This window comes from Pholcus phalangioides, unplaced genomic scaffold (genome assembly GCF_987345545.1).
Source record: "Pholcus phalangioides strain wild (caught in Gottingen) unplaced genomic scaffold, Ppha-v1.0 ptg000017l_1, whole genome shotgun sequence".
Taxonomy (NCBI): domain Eukaryota; kingdom Metazoa; phylum Arthropoda; class Arachnida; order Araneae; family Pholcidae; genus Pholcus; species Pholcus phalangioides.
Genome location: NW_028301610.1, coordinates 63441625 through 63461085, shown reverse-complemented (window position 1 = coordinate 63461085; position 19461 = coordinate 63441625). Strand labels below are relative to the sequence as shown.

At 40.5% G+C, this 19461-nt stretch overlaps 1 protein-coding gene across 1 annotated transcript in view; it reads left to right on the top strand.

The window, feature by feature from the left end:
- LOC149074625 (dermonecrotic toxin SpeSicTox-betaIIA1-like) overlaps positions 1–18141 on the top strand; it is a 137952-nt gene extending 119811 nt beyond the window's left edge. The window contains exon 6 of the mRNA XM_089247361.1: positions 17931–18141. Within this exon, the coding sequence (XP_089103487.1) occupies positions 17931–18141 (211 nt within the window). The remainder of the gene's footprint in view (positions 1–17930) is intronic.
- Positions 18142–19461: the final 1320 nt, after the last annotated feature.

Below are 19461 nucleotides of genomic sequence, written 5' to 3'. Positions count from 1 at the left end.
GTCAATTGTGTTACAATTTACTACCTCCGGGGATAAGCTGTTCCATTTATTAACAACCCTATTACAGAAAAATTCCCTGCGACACCATAACATTGCATTGTCCCTCACCAATCGATACTGGTGTCCCCTTGTAAAAGCAGTCGATTGGCGGTGTACTAAAAGTTCATGGTCCATCCTATCCATCCCATTGAAAATTTTGAACACTTCGATCATATCTCCTCGACATCTGCTTTCATCCAATGTAAACATATGAAGAGAGACTTCATTTTTTGAATAACTCAAGCCCTGTGTGCCAATAAGGACACGCGTAGCTCTTCTCTGCACCCCTTCAACCAAGTCTATGTCCCTCTGTAGGTATGGTCTCCAAAACCTTACAGCATACTCCAGTCCAGGACGAACTAAGCATCGAAAAAGCGGAAGAATGACTTTAGAAGAACGCGAAGAGACCTTTTTGAAAATGAGACCAAGCATTCTATTCGATTTTTTGACCACCGCTGAACAATGTTCAGAAAACCTAAGCTGCTCGTCAATGAGAATCCCCAAATCGGTGACTTGGATTTGGATTTTAAATTTTCTGGCGCAAGGACCAATTTGATCAAACTGCGCCAAAACAAACTATAAAAATAAGAAAAATCATCCTTTTGTCATGTCAAAATACTAAAATCATGCATGATAAAAAGCAACGTAAAGCATAAAAAAATTACATGAATCGTAAAAATCTATAATTTGTTATAAAAACCAATGGCTTTGATGAATTTAAAAATGCGAGATGCATCGCTGTGGTCATTTAAAATGTCATGAAGTGAAAGATGACTTTGACCAAAAGCGGTCGTAAAATGATGACGGTGATATGAACAAGTAAAAGCATGAGCAATGGTCAATGGACTTTGACAATGTGGGCACTGTGGCTGACTCTCTCGTAATAAAAGATATGATTGTGTGATACGACTGTGTCCTATGCGCAACCGGGCAAGAAGAACTTCCTCCTTTCGGTTAGTTCTGCAGCTCGAACGCCAATGGCCAAGTGTGGGCTTGATGGCATGTAATTTGTTATTAATTTGATTGTTCCAATGGTCCTGCCAGCGGTGATGCATCACTTCCCGGAGGATTGAGAAGTGGTCACTGGCAGGTACCAAAAGGCTATTATCAATGTTGGTTGTTGTTCGAGCTGCGGTGTCTGCTTTTTCGTTGCCCGGTATTCCTACATGACCTGGTACCCAGTAAAATTTTACTGTGGTATCATGATGAATGAGGTAATGCAGTTCAAGAAAAATGGAATGAATGAATGGATGAGTGTGAAACGTACAGGAACACAGTGCTTGCAATGAGCTAAGAGAGTCGCTAAAAATGATGCATCGTCGGTGGCGTTTGAGTCGTATATGACGTAGAGCCTGAAGGATTGCGTACAGTTCTGCCGAATATATAGTCAATGTGTCTGGAAGTTTGAAAGATGTCTCCTCACAGCAGATGTAGGCACAACCGACATGGCCAGGGCTCTTGGAGCCGTCGGTATATATGGGGAAGTACCTGTTGTACCTACCCCTGTGCCTAAAGAATATCTGTCGATATATGACATCTGCTGTGGTGGCTCTAGGGTATAATGATAATGAAAGAGAGACATCTGGCAGAGACTGCTCCCATGGTGCCAGTTGCCAAGCAACTGGGGCCACACGACTGATGTCTAATTCTAGTTCTTCCACAAGTGCCCTCATACGAAGACCGTACGATGGAACACATGAAGGTCGAGCAGCAAATAGTCTATGAAATGAGGGATTAAAAGTGACACGATGAAGTGGATGATCTGGAAAAGACTTCATCTTGATAAAATATTTCAAGGAAAGTTGTTGGCGTCTTGATGTCAGTGATGGCTCGTTGCATTCGACATACAGGCTCTCCATTGGAGACGTCCGGAAAGCTCCAGAACAAATCCGCAGGGCGAGATGGTGGACTGGGTCGAGCACACTCAGATAGCTCCGAGGTGCCGACCCGTATACAATGGAGCCGTAGTCGAGCTTCGATCTTATTAAAGCTTTATATAAGTGGAGGAGCGACTTACGGTCAGCTCCCCACGATGTAGAAGAGATGACCTTCAAGAGGTTCATCGTCTTCATGCAACGAGCTCTTAATTGCGCAATTTGAGGTTTGAAAGTGAGTTTCTTGTCAAATGTGATGCCGAGGAATTTAGTATTTTCTACAATAGGTATTAGATTGTTATTGAGAAACAATTGTGGGTCATCATGTAGGTCTCGACGCCGACAAAAGTGCATAGCAACAGTCTTGTCAGCGGAGAATGAAAAGCCGTTATTATGAGCCCACTTGCTGATCTTGTTGAGAGCGGTTTGTAATTGTCTCTCGGCTGACCTCATATTCACTGATTGGTAAGATATCAACAGATCATCCACGTAGAGTGCGCCAGTGACAGACAACGGGAGTTGGTTCAACACCCCGTTGAGTCTTAAAATGCTACCTTGAGGTACACCTTGTTCTTGAATTTGGGGAGCTGATAACGTGCTTCCGATCCGTACCTGAAAGATGCGGCGAGCAAGAAAGTTCTTAATGAAAATGGGCAAGTTGCCCCGCAAGCCGCTATTATAGAGGTCGGAAAGAATTCCGTGCCTCCAAGTACGGTCGTAGGCCTTTTCTATGTCGAAAAATATGGCTAGCATATGCTCCCTCTTCACAAATGCTTGTCTTATTGATGTCTCAAGGCGTAACAAATTGCATGTTGTGGACCTGAACCGTCTAAAGCCGCTTTGATGTTTAGATAAAATATTGTTAACCTCAAGGTAGTGCATAAGGCGATAGTTGACCATGCGTTCCATGAGCTTACATAGACAACTGGTCAAAGCAATAGGTCGGTAACTATTAGGTTGCTGAGGATTTTTGCCAGGCTTCGGGAATGCAAGAACAATGGCTGCTCGCCAGGTGTCAGGAAATGAATGACTGACCCAGATCCGATTAAATAATATGAGTAAATGTGAGAGTGATTCTGGTGACAGATGCCGAATCATGGAATAATGAATGGCATCCGGCCCTACAGCTGAGTCAGGACTTCGCTGCAAGGCCGTCGTCAGTTCATGAAGGGTGAACAAGGAATTGTACCCCTCCGGTGTAAAAGGCCGGAAGGTGTACGATGTACGTTCGGCTGATGATTTAATGGGATGAAACGATGGGGGATAGTTCGCATCACTGGAGACAGTGGCGAAATGGGCAGCGATGGTATCCGCAATATCCCTCACATCGCTGATGATAGTGCCATTGGTGTTTAAAATAGTGATCGGATGAGACTGATAATGACCATTGATTTTTCGGATCCGGTCCCAAATGACTTTAGATGAAGTAGATGAATTGATTCCCGTGGTAAACTTGTGCCAGGACTCGCGTGGAGCCTGGCGCCTGGTTCTTCTCGCTATCGCCTTTGCTTTTAAAAATGCCAACTTATTATCATGGGTAGGATACCGCCGGAACCTACTCCATGCTTTCTTTTGTGCTTTAATCGTAAGACTACATTCGTGGTTCCACCAAGGTTTAGGAAGTTTCGAGGAAACTTTGGGTATTGTTTCATTGGCTGCTGAGATCATACAACTGGTCACAAGGTCGACACAATGGTCAACGTCGGGTTGCGAAACCATATCCTCCGTGATTTCTGCCTTGACCGTGAAGTCAGCCCATCGGGCGGCCACAAGCTTCCACCGAGGAGGTCCCTCAGGTATGCTATGGCGTCGGTCGAGGCACTTAACCACTAGAGGAAAATGATTGCTCCCGTGGAGGTCTGGATCAACCGACCAGGACCAGTTGGGCAAGAGTGTGGGTGAACATAACGATAGATCTATTGCAGTGAAACTATTATTTGGGGCATGGAAATGAGTGAAACTGCCATCATTCATGATGGTAAGGTCCATGTCGTCTAACAGCCGTTCAACCATTTCCCCACGAGGGGTGTTGCTGTTAGAACCCCATATTATGTTATGTGCATTGAAGTCTCCAAGAAGAAAAAATGGTGGTGGTAATTGATCAATCAGTTGTTCTAGATCTCTCTGTAAGAATGTGTCATTTGGTGGCAAATAAATGGAACAGATGGTAACTCTTAGGCCTGTAGAGATTTCCACCGCGATGGCTTGCAGGTTCGTGCGCAGCGTTAGAACGCGCGACGACACATGATGTGGAACCAGCAGAGCAACACCGCGGCAGGCTCTACTCCCGTCATCGTAGTCAATACGAAACAGGGAATGTCGCCTAATGTTCCATGTCTCCGAGGGCTTCGTGAAAGTTTCCTGGAGTGCCACGCAAACAGGATGATAGCGATTGATTAAATCCTTTAGATCTTCGTAATTGGATCTAAGACCACGAATGTTCCATTGAATAATGTTGGCCATAAATTTTAAATGGATGTAGACGGTTCAAGGTCCTTGAACTTATTTCGGTCTAATTTCCGGCGAGTACCACCGGATTCTGGCGGATTATCGAGATCCATGTCACCAATTGATTTGTCATCAAGCAGTGACATGTTTTGTACTGTAGGGTTCTTCTTTGCTCTCTGAATGGCTTTTCTTGAATATCCGGTCTTGAATAGTTTAATTTTAGATTTATTTCCACTATTGAATTTTGGTTTAGTAGCTGTAGTTACTTTGAATGTGTTCCACTGTTGCTTTTCCTGCTTCTTCGGAGGTGGTGGACTCTTTCCGTATTCCAGCAGAGCAACAGCAGCCACAACTATTACATGGTTGGTTAAATGATGTTTGAGTGGATGTATCAGCTATGGGTTCGGTCTGAGTTGTCACAGATGCTTTGGTGACATTGTTAGTCTTATTAGCTGTTGATGGATTTGTTACCATATTAGAGTATGATGTACTAGCTATTGGAGTTTGGTTAGGGATTACACGACGGCGTGCTTCAATATATGAGATGTTATTGAGAACCTTGATCTTCTGGATCTCTTTTTCCTCATTCCATTTCGGACATTTCCTGTCAAATGCGGGGTGGTCGCCACCGCAATTGACGCACTTGAATGGTGAATTAGTGCAGCTGTCCGAAATGTGGTCCCTCTCACCGCACTTTGCGCAGGTGGGTTGACCACGGCACGCCATTCGTGAGTGACCGAATTTTTGGCAGTTGAAACATCTTACAGGGTTAGGTATGTATGGCCGGATATGGAGGTTATAATAACCGATTTTGACATCTTTCGGCAATGTTGGGGATGAAAATGTCAGAATTATATTACGTGATGGAGCTAGATTGCCATCTTTGCGGCTCATGATATGTTTGGCAGATGTTACGCCTTGAGACGCTAGCTCCTGGGTTAGTTCATCTTCATCCATGTTAATTAAGTTAGGGTCTGAGATGACGCCACGTGAATAATTCAACGTGGGATGGATTTTGACTGTTATGGGAATGTCTCCGAGAGATGTGAGCTTTTGAATGAGTTCGGCTTGTTTGGAAGTGTTGGTTTCGACGAGAAGGTCTCCTGAACGGAGAGCCTTCACTGATTTCAGAGTTCCAACTGCGCCATAGAGAGCTTTATCTATCAAGAATGGTGATACTTTTGACAGCTGTTTATCGGTATCAGAACTATGCAAAAAGAAGAATGAGACAGATGACAGATTTGAAGAAGCGGTTTCTGTGACAATTGTTTCACTAAGAGCAGTTCTTTGTCGTTTTGGTGCATTTTTTGTTTTTCCCATATTTGAATGGGTATTGTTCCACTCTCACCCACCATGCCCACCATGGAGCCCTACAAGGGGACGCGCCCACGTAACCGGTGAAGGTTAGTAGCAACGTCAGGTTAGGTGAGAGCTATACACCACCAAAGCAGGCGAGCAGACGCTTTCAAGATCCAAGATCGTCGTGAAGCAGCACCAACAAACCTCAACGACGTCCGGCAGGCCCGGCCCCTCTACCTGCCCAGTAGTGTAACCCCTTCAGCCACCGAGGCGACCACAGCCGATTGACCTGGACGGGGCTAATCCAAGCCTCCCGTTTCGGCTGAATCCGAGGCCAAAGCTAGCGCATCAGGCTAACCAGGATCCCCATCTCCAGCCTTACGGGTCTCCACGCACGGCAAACACGCAGGTAGACAGCGTCCCGGATGGAGCATACGCTAGAAGCAATGCCCCATCCGGGAGGACCCCTCCCCGCCTGAGCGGGGCCCACAATGAGGGGTTGGACACAGAAGACAAACATGTACAGGACAAAACGAGACGCAAGACATGTACTGCAAGATGTGTAGAAATAAACGTGTAATTTGGGCTATTGAAGGTGAAGTATATGAGCACAAAAAGCGATGACAATGACGTGTGATAGATTTGGCGTTACCCAGGGTGCACCACGAGGAGGCCTATCACATTACACCCCCCCAAATCGGTGACCCTAGTTGCATCCGGGACAGTGACACCATTCAACTGGTAAGAGAACCGTGGGTTGTTCGAACCAAAAGGAGCGACCATGCACTTGTCATGCTCCATTCCTGTTTAGACTGGTCTGGAGCCACTCCCTATCGCTTTCATTCCCGATTACCCCCATTAGCTTCACATCATCTGCGAATTTGCTAGTAATCCCATCGATACCGTGATCGAGTTTGTCGATAAAAAGTATGGGGCCAAGGACATTTCCCTGAGGAACTCCACTTGTGACGTCTGTCCAACCAGAGAATTTCCCGTTCGACATAACTTGCTGCGACCTATCTCTTAACCACAATTCTATCCAATTCAGCAAGTTGCCCCCAATGCCGATCTCGTGTAAACGCTTCAAGAGTTTACCATGTTGGACCCGATCGAATGCCTTCTGGAAATCAAGGTAAACAACATCTACATTTTTGCTCTTACCCAAAGCCTTAGTCACGTGATCATAGAAGCAAAGGAGGTCAGTTACACATGGCTTCCCCTTCCTGAACCCATGCTAATTATCCGAAAATACTTTATTCTCGTCTATCCACTTCACAAAACTGCCTTTTGATGATGATTTCCAAAATTTTCGAGAGGGAGTTCTTCAAACTCACTGGACGATAATTGGACACAGCTTCTCTGTTACCCTTCTTAAATATCGGAACAACGTTAGCAAGTTTCCAATCTCTTGGGACGATACCCTCAGCAACACTACTCCAGTATATCTGTGCGACTGGACCCAACAATTCATTAGCACATTCCATGAGGACCCTGGGATAGATATCATCTGGTCCTGGTGCTTTGCTTGCACATACATTTCTTAGAAGATATAGGACCTCCACGTGTTCTACTTGAATATCGTTGAGTGTTTTATTACCCCATGCAACACCCGTATATCGAATATCATTATCTCCATTAAAAACCGACGCGAAAAAGTCATTAAAAGCATTACACATGCCTACATTGCTCTCTAACCTACAGCCTCCTATCGAGAGGGGGGCCAACCGTCCCCTTACATCCATCCGAACACTTCTCTTACATTAGAGAAGTGGGGGGGGAGGGAATTTTCAGTGGTTTTCGTTCATTTCAATACAAAATCTAGAAAGTTCGAAAGACACCATCTGTCTTATAACACTTTAGTGACAAAAGGAAAAAAAAATCAGGATGTAACACCTCTCGTGGTAGACTCGGTGGCCGCTATCTGGAAGAGGAGAGGGTGGGGGGCCTCTGAAGGCTTCTGTCCTGGAACTCAATTCCTTTCTACTTACATAATAATGCGTACATGTATCATTATATCGGGGCACGATCGTAAAATTTGTTATTATATCGGGGTCCGACTATATTCATCAGACATAAAACACCAAAAAAATTCCAAATTAGTTTTCTTATATAAAAGGAATAATTTCAAAGTTTGTACTTACAATATATTATGGATACAAGTGGTAAAAATATCCATTTCTTGAACTTTGGTTGACAGGTCGGTGCTTTTAGCAAGTGGGCGTCAAAAACGAGGTGCTATGTATACTCTATCACCCACCATTTTATGACACGAGTTCGAGCACCCCTCAGAGAGTTAATAAAATTAATTTATATATCATTATTTCTCTCTCAAAAAATTCGAGTCGCGCAGCCATAGATTTGAAAGTGTGGTGGGGGGGGCACGATTATGTCGATTAATATACACAAATACATTAGATCAGTCTACTTTAACTTTGACGCTGGGAGAAGGGGATGCATATCTCCGCCCATGCACGCACCGACATTTTTAAAACACTTCTGATGCACTGCTTTTCGGGTATATGTATTATAGCCGGCTGTTTCGGAGGGTATTGCTGTTCCTGATTTTAAATAAAGGTAGTTAATGGAAGAGCTAGCGCTGCCAGGATGGCTAAAAAAGAAAGGTCCACTGCATAGCACCAAACGAACTCTCTCCGGTACCAAGTGGGGTTGGTTATCAATCCGACAGCTGTCACTTCTATCAGTTCAATAGACGTTACATGTCAATAGTCGCCACAAGCAGACGAGAGTTCATAGATTGTAAGAGAGAGAGAGAAGGAGGGGGTGTTTGTGGTGTTGTTTATCCCTTTAGGTCTCTCTCAAACCTTCGACTATAAACAAAAATATAGTAAAGCAATAAAGGAGCAAATGGGCGTCTTATCTTCAGCTCACATCGAAAAAACTGTACCATTTAATTAATTTTCTAACGCGAGTTCCACCTGCACAGGTTCCAGTAGTGTACGGCGAGGATTACACTATAAAAGTTTGATAAAAAATACTATATAGAACTTGAAGATTGCATTTAAGTTTTATGAAAGAAATTTTTAAAAACTTTTATTGAGGAATCCCGGCCTTTGTCAATAAATCTTCATTTTTAGAAAAATCGAAATAGAAGTTCTCAAAACAATGGTAGGTATCACGACCAGCGCACACAACGGCTACACTTCGACTGCTGGTGTAAAGGCAACATTAAACTGGCACACTAAACTGACGTGGTGTGATTGAACGTCATGTCAGAGACGTTGTGAATTGTGATTCGTGGCACATAATTTGTACGTCACAGAATTTCCACGAATAAGATTTCACAAATTCAACATCGTAGTGTGTTTCGGTCTTAATGCATCACACCAGTGTGCACACCATATAATTTTTGATATGATCCCGCACCATCTGACGTCACGTGGTTACACGTCACGTCATAGTAGTGTGTATCCGCCTTCAGACTAGTCATTTGTTGCGGGCAAAAAAAAAAAATATGTAATTTGCATATATGTAGGACTGTTCGTGGCGCTGTTGCATGTTGCAATCTATATACACTGCTCAAAACAATTAGGGGAGCACATGGTTTTAACAAAATTACGCAAAGATGTATACCGATAAGTAACATAAAATGAATCCTAGCAGGAAACGGAAGAAGAAAACTTCATATGCAAATCAAAGTTTATGACGTCAAAAACCAGAAAAAGGAGATAAGGGCAGAAATCGGGATGTTGCAGAAACGACTGTTTTACTGCCGTAACTGTGAAATTCGATTGCACAGTATTGTTTTTTTAGACAAGGTGACTTGAGGATGTCTCAACAACGTGATTTACCGAAATCCATGGCATGGCGTGTTATAGGCAGACTGGAATCCGGGCAAACACAACGTAGTGTCGCGGACGCTGTTGGAGTCGCCAGAAGTGTTGTTGCAAGGCTGTGGAATCGATTCCAAGAAACAGGAAATGTTAGACATCGACCAGGGCAAGGTCGGCCAACTGATGACCGGTATGTACGGTTAACAGCCCGTCGAAACAGAACAGAGAAGGCTACGCAGCTGCAAAGACGGTTGCTCTTGGCAACAGGACGAAGGGTGTCCAGCCAAACAGTACGTAATCGGCTTCATGAGGGAGGGCTCTATGCACGTAGGCCAATGGTCTGCATTCCGTGGACCCCATGCCACCGTGCGGCCCGAAGAAGATGGGCTGCTGAACATCGAGATTGGGAGCAACATGATTGGAGCCAAGTGCTGTTTACAGACGAGTCCCGATTCAGTCTGGAGTGTGACACCCGACGTGTTCTGGTATGGAGGGACAGGGGCATTCGAAATAACCCCGCATTCGTTCGTGAAAGGTCACAATACAGACGAGCTGGTTGGATGGTATGGGGTGGAATCAGCATAGGAGGACGTACGGACCTGCATATCATTCGGAATGGCACTCTGACAGCCCGAAGGTATGCAGACGAGATACTGCGACCTCATGTCATCCCTTACGCTGGAGCCATTGGAGATTCCTTTGTTTTCCAGGATGATAATGCCCGACCGCATAGAGCTCGTCTGGTGGAGAACATGCTTGAAGCTGAAACAATACAGCGTATGGAATGGCCAGCGTGCTCTCCTGACCTGAATCCAATCGAGCATGTTTGGGACGACGCATTGCTGCGCGACCAAGGCCGCCTGTTACTGTCCGAGACTTGCAGATTGCACTTCTTGAGGAGTGGAACAGTATTCCCCAAAGTCTGATCGATAACCTCATCGCATCCATGGCAAACAGGTGTGCAGCAGTCTTAGCTGTTCGAGGAGACCACACGCCCTATTAAAACTCATGCATCATGTCTAAACAGTACTTTTTTTTATTTATTTATTTATTTATACAATATTGTTGGCCCTTGTGCCTATACAAGAGGATGCGATTGAGAATGACAAAGATATTGTTTGATGTTGGATAAAAAACTATTGATAGAGGGAGATTCAACAATAGAGCTTGGGAGTTTGTTCCATTCACCAATGGTATGAGGAAAGAAGCTGTATTTAAAGCAGTCAGTGGAAGCAAAAATAGGTTTTATTTTAAGGGAATGGTCGAGTCTTCTAGAGATGTGAGATGGTTTGGCTAAGATACCAGAAGTATCCATGTTTAACTGACCATGGAAAATTTTATAAAGCAATGTTAATCGAGAAATGAGACGAAGAGTAGAGAGAGGGAGGAGATGTAGTTCATTTTTAAGTTCGGACACAGAAATGAAAGATGACCAGCAGTCGTGAACAAATCGGGCGGATTTATTTTGAATTGATTCAAGTTTGTCTGTATTACTGGAGGTGTAAGGGTCCCAGATTTCAGCGGCGTAGGAGAGGACTGGGGATATATAAGTTTGGTAACAGAGAAGTCTGATATCCCGAGTAGAGTGTTTAAGATTGCGGCGGAGGAAGAAAAGTTTGTTAAGACACTTCTGGTAAATGTAGTCGATGTGTTTGTTCCAACGTAGGTCGGCTGAAATAATGACACCAAGGTATTTGATATGTGAAACTTGGGATAACGGTAAATGATTGATGGAGTAGGAGTATTCAAGAGGAAGAAGTTTACGGGTAACTTTCAAGTGAACCGTTTTTGAGATATTCATTGGCATTTGCCATAGGGAACACCAGTCGGCGATGGAAGCCAGGTTATGTTGGAGAAGTTCTTGATCAGATTGATGGTGAATGATACGGTAAATTACACAGTCATCAGCAAAAAGTATAGTGGTGCAGTTGAGGGATTCAGGAAGGTCATTGATATAAATTAGGAAAAGTAACGGGGAGAGGACCGATCCTTGAGGGGTCCCAGACTTCACGGAGGCGGATGATGAGTTTGTTCATTTTAATGATCATAACTGTTTACGGTGTTTTAGGAAAGCGTCCACCCAATTAAGTAATTGAACGTTAAGGCCAAGGCGGGAGAGTTTGAGGAGAAGTTTATCGTGGGGAACTTGATAAAAACCTACAAACTGATATCGTATTCCTAGATTTCTCTAAAGCCTTTGATAAATGGCTTCAGAGAGGTCGTGGATGAAGAGGGCCAGTTGAGAGGTAGTAGAGAGAGATTGTCTAAAGCCGTGTTGGTTGGGGAAGAAGAAGCTGATGGAGTCTAAGTGGATACGGATTTCTTTTGCTACAATATGCTCGAAGATTTTACAGCAGGAGGAGGTGATTGCTATTGGCCTGAAGTTAAGGGGATCGGAAAGTGAACCCGTTTTGTGGATAGGAATAATTTTATTGATTTTCCAGTCGTTCGGGAGGGTAGCAGAATTTAGTGAAACATTGAAGAGGATTAAAAGATAGTCGGCGACTTCATCAGCACAGAATTTAAGAATAGAATTTGGGATGTCGTCAGGGCCAACAGAATGGGGTTTCAGTTTTTTCAAAAGTTTTAGGATACCTTGTTTAAAGAAGGATATAGGGGGTGAGTTGTGGATAGAATCAAAAAAAGAGTATTGGGGAGGAGAGGGGTCTATTGAGAAAACCGAGCAGAAAGCTAAATTGAATTCGGTAGCCATCTCTGAAGGAGAAAATGTATATTTATTTGAACTTCTCAGGGAAGTGGGACCAACAGATTTAGGTCTAAGGTAACTCCAGAATTTTGTTGGATTGGTTTTTAAGTAATGGGGTAGAGAATGAGAGAGGTATCTGGACTTTTGGACGGAAATGAGGTTTCTGAGGTCTCGGGTGGAGGCTGAAATTATGGATTTGAGTGAATTGGATTTGTTAGTTTTATATTTGAAGGCGATTCGGCGGATTTTCCTCTTTAAATGAATAATATCTCTGGTGATATTATTAAAGATGGCACGGATTAAAAAAAGACTTAGCAGAAACATTTTTAATTGGAACTGTAGTTAAGCATTTGTCTATAATACATTTAAAAGAGGTCCAGAGGGTGTGGATATTGTTAGAAGAGGATATGGATAAGAAATCATTGAAGTGAGAGCAAAAAATATTTTGCATAAGTGGATAATTTGCCTTGTTGAAATTACGTTTAGGGGCGAGTTTGTAGGATGGGATAGAGTGGCGGAGGGAAAAGTTAATGACTGGGATATTATGGTCGGTAAATTTTTCAAGAATAATTTCCAGTTGTTCAAAAAGGTGGAAATCAGGAGAGGGAGGGAAATAGACAGAAAAGATGGCAAGTGGGGGACAGTTGGGTTGAAGCCATTCGGCTCCAACAATTTCGAGTTCGGAATCTAACAGAATTTCAGTTAAAAGGATAGATTTTTTGAAAATAAGTAAGACCCCGTCCCCCCGAGAGTTTCTATCCTTTCGAAAAGCATTGTAATCGGGTGGCAAAATTTCGGAATTAGAGATTGTATTATTTAGCCATGACTCTGTAACACCAAGAAAATGGGGATTATGGATGAGTAAGAATGATTCTAGAAAATCAGTTTTATTTTTCAGGCTGCGAGTGTTAATAGTTCCCAACTGGAAGGTATTTTTTAATTTGGAGGTTGTGTAGACGAAAGGGTTGCTCGGGGGGAGTAGCCTAAAGGGGGTACCGAGGAAATATGGGAGGAGAGGGAGGGCATAGAAAGGTTCGAAGCAGCATGAGCGGGGAAGATGGGGCGGATATCATTAATATCGGGATCCCAGACATATTTGGTATTATTTATGAGTGCAAAATTGTGGATAAGTTTTACTTTAATGCCTTCGTCACGGTATTTTTGACTGGCTCTCCAAATTTGACCACGAAGCTTGCGTGTATCGAGAGAGAAATCTTCTGAGATAGATATGTTGCTGTTTTTAAGTTTCGAGGCATTTTTTAGAATCTCACTTTTTATTTTGGTAAGTCTGGATCCGTGGGTCTTTTTGGAACCTAATCTGTGACAGCGGTCTATCTCACTAGGTGAAATATTTATGTCAATATAATATATGTGAAATATTTATGTAATACTTTTTTTTATCGTTTACATGTAACCAAATTGTTGCCCTAAATCATCTTTTTTCACGTCTTTTTTCTGTATTGCGCATTGATACGCGTGTACTATCCATTGTATGCCAATACGTGGCTGTCTCGCACGGTTTTCTTCACTTTTTTGCTTGCTCCCCTAATTGTTTTGAGCAGTGTATTTCACGCTCTTTGTTGTGTGAATACGTTTATCAACATAAGTAGTAGCTGGCTGCCGTAACTCGATTTTTATTTTGTTGAGTTTGAATGTTGCAATTAAATTCCCATCGCATCTTGATTGCGAGTATTTCTATTATGGAGACGGATATTTGCTGAATAGATGGATTAAAATATAGTTACGATCATCAAGTTATACTGGTGATTGCTAAAGTGGTTAACTCGGACGAAGAACTACATGTGATTTTCAAATGGTAAGTCGACTGTTTTTTGGCTTGGGATTGAATTTTGGCACCGAGCATTGATTTTTTTTGCCGGTCTGATTCCTGTTGACTGATTGCCACTGACCATTTTTAGTATAACTAATATTTACATATATTTTCAACAGCACGTAGATTTTTAATATTTCATAGTAATTATATACTTTTCTGCTAGTAATATAATTTTTGAATGTTTATAAGATCTAATTTTTTTATATATATATTTTGGAATATATAATTATACATTATTTTGCTAATTTTATTAAATTGCTTTTTAATGAATAATTCTGGTGATCATACTTGCCCGGGCGAAGAAATTGTAAAATTGGCTTTCAGGGCCCCGCCATTTGGGATACGGATCCAGAATTATGGTTCACTCAAATCGAGTAGAAATTTTGTTCCTCGCATTACTGCTAACAAAATAAAATTCCATAACTTGATCGCGAGTTAGACATTAAGATCCTAACGTATGTGAAGCAATATTGTCCAAAATCCTCCGATAGCAAATGCGTACGAAACTTTGAAATTTCGCAATCTGAAGTTTCTCAATTCAAATAATTGCTGCAGGATTTGCAACGTGGAGATTAGCGACCATCTTAATTACTTGTCGAAATGCGACAGTTAGGATCCGGAAAGATCGGCAACGATCTTTTGCGCACGCTCTGGCTGCCTAGCAATATGCAACACATATTATCATGATTATGTTCCGATACATCGTTAATTTGAGCTAGATTTCCCAACTTTTCTATTTGTACACCGACACTTTCTGCTATTGGTGGAGGTAAAAATACATTTGAGTCGCTTGAAATTGCGATTAAGGATTTAACTTATAAATTTTGAAAGGCACTCTCGATCTTGGAAAAATAAATCTAAATCTCGTGAGTGGACGGTAGTTGGGGATCGATTAAATAATGGTAAGCTTTGTTGGTATCATTTTCGATTTGGCAAAAAAGCTAGTAAATTTATTTTTTTTCCTTGTCAGTGGCAGGAAAACTAGGGAGCAATTCTGTTCTAACGGCGGCAGATAATTGCCTTTCTCCTAGCCGTTTATTTGTCTTTGACAAGTTAACGGGTTTCAGATTCCTTGTCTATTCAGGAACGGCTGTTTAATGTTTTCCTAAGAACTTGACCAATCTGAAAATTTAGAATTATTTGCGGCTAATGGCTCAAAAAATCTAGAATTGGATCTCGGTCTAAGACTACGTTTTCCATGGCGCTTCATAGTGGTCGATGTATCTCTTCCTATTATAGGAGCAGATTGCTTTGAACAGATTTGTTCTTATTTTAGACGTAAAAAATCGTATGCTCATAGATAATTCGACAACTTTGAAAGCGCATGGATTAGAGTGTGAAGGATTTTCTCTGGGGCTGACACTCATTTCAGGCGCTCCGCCTTATCATGATTGTCTTGAATAAATATCCCGCACTCTTCAATACCGTTTTGAATGGAAAAAAAAAGCCGCATAGAAACCAAGGAGGGCACCTATATTTTCTAAAGGGCGAGATCATCTCCAAAAAAAAATTCCAACCTTTTAGATCAGGGCATAATTACCTTCAATATGTAATTTGCATATTTGTAAGACTGTTCGTGGTGTTGATGCAATCTATATATTTCACGCTTTTCAACTTGTGTAGCAGCTGGCTGCCGTGCCATGTTAACTCGATTTTAATTTTGTTAAGTTTTACTAATGTTGCAATAAATGTTAAAATTAAATTCTCATCGCATCGATTCTTGATTGCGAGTATTTCTATTATGGAGTCGGATAGTTGCTAAATAGATGGATCCAAATAATTTAGTTATACTGGTGATTGCTAAACATTCTATCTGAGTGAACCAAGTGTTGTTTTGAAGAAGGGTATATGTGTTACAACGTATACATCTTGGAAACTCGGAGAGAAACGAGGCTGTAAATTTGAAAAAAAAAGTTTGAAAATCACCAGTTTTTTTTTCAATGTCGCGGGCATAGTACAACGGGAGTTATAAAAATCGGGCAATGCATAGAGCATTGAATTCCAAAGAGAACAACATCAAAAACTTCGGGCCCAACGCGCAGTGCGGTAGCGAATATATACATTCCTCTGCGGAAGATTCCTTACGTTCCTTGGCCGCAGATTGCATTGGTCAACGGTCATTTTTTATCACCTATTGTCAATTCGTTAGAAGTTCCGCAGAGGAATGTGAACAAGGTGCATGTGTGGTTTAGTAGCAGCCAGAAATCGAAATAGATGGGAATATGTGACACGAAATTCAAATTTAGCATGTTTAAAGAGGCTTGAGCCACGAGCCTCCATGTTTGCATCATATGTTTCGCGTTGAAATACATTTGTTACACTTTTTTTTTTCTGCTCCATCTACATTAAAAATATCTCACGAGTCTTTTTTTTTTCTTCAACTCAGTTAAGAAAAAAACTTACTTTTTTTGTTTACCTATGCTCTTCGTGCACGTGCCTCAGCGAGTCTATCATGTTTTGTGTTACACTACAATTTAGTTTATAATTGTTTCACAATTATATTTTGAGTGGTTATTTGTTAGTGTAATGTTTAGTGAAATTACCCATTAATTAATCATATTAGAAACATATATAAGTTACATGAACCTAGATTGAGTGTGTGGTGGTGAAGGAAAAATATCAAAGACGTGAAATTGTATACTGAACATACTAAAAGATTTAGATCAAGTTATGTGCAACAGCAGTTCATATCTTCAGTGAATATTATCAGTGTGATTACAATCTCAACGATGAATATAGAACCATTTTCGCATGAAATGGGGAAAATTCCATTGAAATGTCACTGAAAACAATAGAGGCAATGCAAAATTCATATTCACGTGTAGTGTTGTGTAATTTGTTGTGAATTCCTATGTTGTGCATCAGAAATAAATTTACACCAAGTGAATGAGAAACCTGATTTTCAAAAGATTTTTCTTAAAATCATCATAATGTGTTATTGCATATAAACATGCAAGTACATGAGATTTGTTGTTGATGGTTGTCGACAACTTTCACGTCTACTTTTGCTGACTTTGGACACAGTACTTATTTTCCATAAGAAATTGTAATGTTTTTTGTATCGTGCCACTACTTGCCATAAAAATGGAAAAAAAACAGCATTGACAATTTTTTTTTTTTTTACAACAAAAAAAATCGAGCCCCTCGACTATTATGTAAACTAATCTTTTTTTTGTCAGTTTCCTTGGGTTTGTTTTGATTTATCTCAAATATTACTCACGAACACATTAAATGTATAATACAGACAGAAAAATAAATTTTTGCCTCATTAGTTCTTCAATCTGTGGCTTTTTGCAACTTTCTGTGTCTCGAGCGTTTAAAGTGGCAGGCATCTCAAAGTATGAAAACATGATGGCAATGTTAAAAACTGATTATATTATTGAACATTGTGGCTATTTTCATGAATCTGTATGGTACTGTGTTTGAGAAAAACATAATTTCATAAAAATTCACACTTCGCAATCTTTGAACGCGTTTTTCTCAAAACATCAATTTTTGCCATTGCGCGCATGATATCTCATGAACTATGTTTGGTATGTGTCCCTTATCTAGGCGCATAAAATGAACTAAAATGATAGACATCCATCAAAATTTGAATTTTTTTTTTAATATACTTCCACTTTATATATCCTAAAGATCCTAGTTCATTGCATTAAACAAACATTTTAGGATACGAAACAAATTTTTTTTATTGCAGAAGAAATTAAGCACGCAGTGGTGGTGTTTGTTTTTTTTAAAAATTATACATGTTTTGCAAATTTGATGCATGCATATCAAATAACATACTTCAAATGTGACCCTCAAAAATTTGAAGAAATTGGACAAATCGGGAGTTTTTTAATAAATTTTTAAATATGTGTTACATTTTTCTGCATTTCTCGACTTTCATGGGTTCTGTGTCCCCTCAAATACTCTTTTTCATTTCTATTTACCTGTAGGCTTGGTGTGGATGGTGTTATAACAAATCATCCCAAGAAATTTGCTAAAGTTTTGAAGGAAAGTGAATTTGCAAGTCTTTTTCGAATGGCCACTATACACGACAATCCATGGAAGAAGTTCAGACCTCGGACTGCTGACTGGTACGACACCACTTACTCAGTAACCAGGGGGTATAACATCGCATATGACGTAGTTCTGGAAGAGGACTAACTATTCAAAGATGATGTAACTAATTTTCCTTTTGTTAAAGGAAGATTTTGTGATACACATTCTCACGATCGAGCTAATACTATCGCACAGTTGTTCTATTTGAGGATGGAAAATTGGCTGTTGAAATGAGTAAAGAATGTAAATCAATTTCAAGAAGAAAAACGTGATATTTTTGCTTTTGTTATGAAAATTAAAATTTTTTTGCTGCTTTTATACACAAGTTTTCCCTTGATTTTAAACAGGTCAACGGTGTTGAGAAATTTTATTCAATGAATGTAGTAAATATTTAACACACTAGGACCATGCCGGTCATTTTGATCATTTTCATGATGAACCAGATCATTTAGAATGCAGTTCCACGAATGTTCTAAAAAGGCTTAAATAATATGCTGCTCGACTGAGATATTTTTAGTTACACTTAGAAGGACCATCACAGGTCGATTTGACCGGTAACGTTATAGGCACCAAATATTTTGTCGAATCATGGCATCAAGCCGCCTGGCAGTCGATTGAATAGGGAGCTAGCCTCTGAAGGTCTAGGTTCGAATCTCGGTTCAGGCATGCATATTTACTAACACTAGTACGATTTGTTCAGGGAAATTGTTAGTCTCTTGGGAATACGGGAGGATCACGGTTTTTTTTAAAATTCTAATTATAAAATAATATGGCCAAAAATGTAGTGATACAAATTATAGAATCTTATTTAAAAGTTGTAGAGAGAGAAATTTGAGCACGTGATTGTTTTTCATCAATGCTTGCTGGAATACTGAAGCAGAATAACATTACTGTGGTAGGTATAACAATAAATCTGATGAAATTCATCAGAGACCCTCTATACGAGAGACGTTACATTTTTTTTTTTTTTTTTTCTGGGTAAAAAAAGGAAAATATTATTCTATATTCAATGCATTGAAATGTTGAAAAATATATTCTCAGTAAGAAAAAAATTCTGAAACCGTCAAGTTTTACAATGAAACAAGCTACAGTATAGTGTTGAACAGATGCCTCAACCAGTCACTATTATAACATAAATTTGCCATAAGTGACAAATTTAAATTTAATTGGTTTTTGATGAAATTTAATAGTTAAAATTAATTTTTTTTTCTCTATCTATATTTGTAAGTTTCGTAAGAAAAGCACGAATCCTATTATCTAACTCTTTAAATAGTCTTGCTATTTTAGTATAAGTGTAAATATTATATTTATTGAGCATCAAGTTCTTATAACTTGCAGATAGTCACAAAACTATTAGCAGCTTTATCAACGACTAATAATTTTTTTTTTGAAAATTTTTAATCTCAAAAGCTTTTCAAAGTTGCT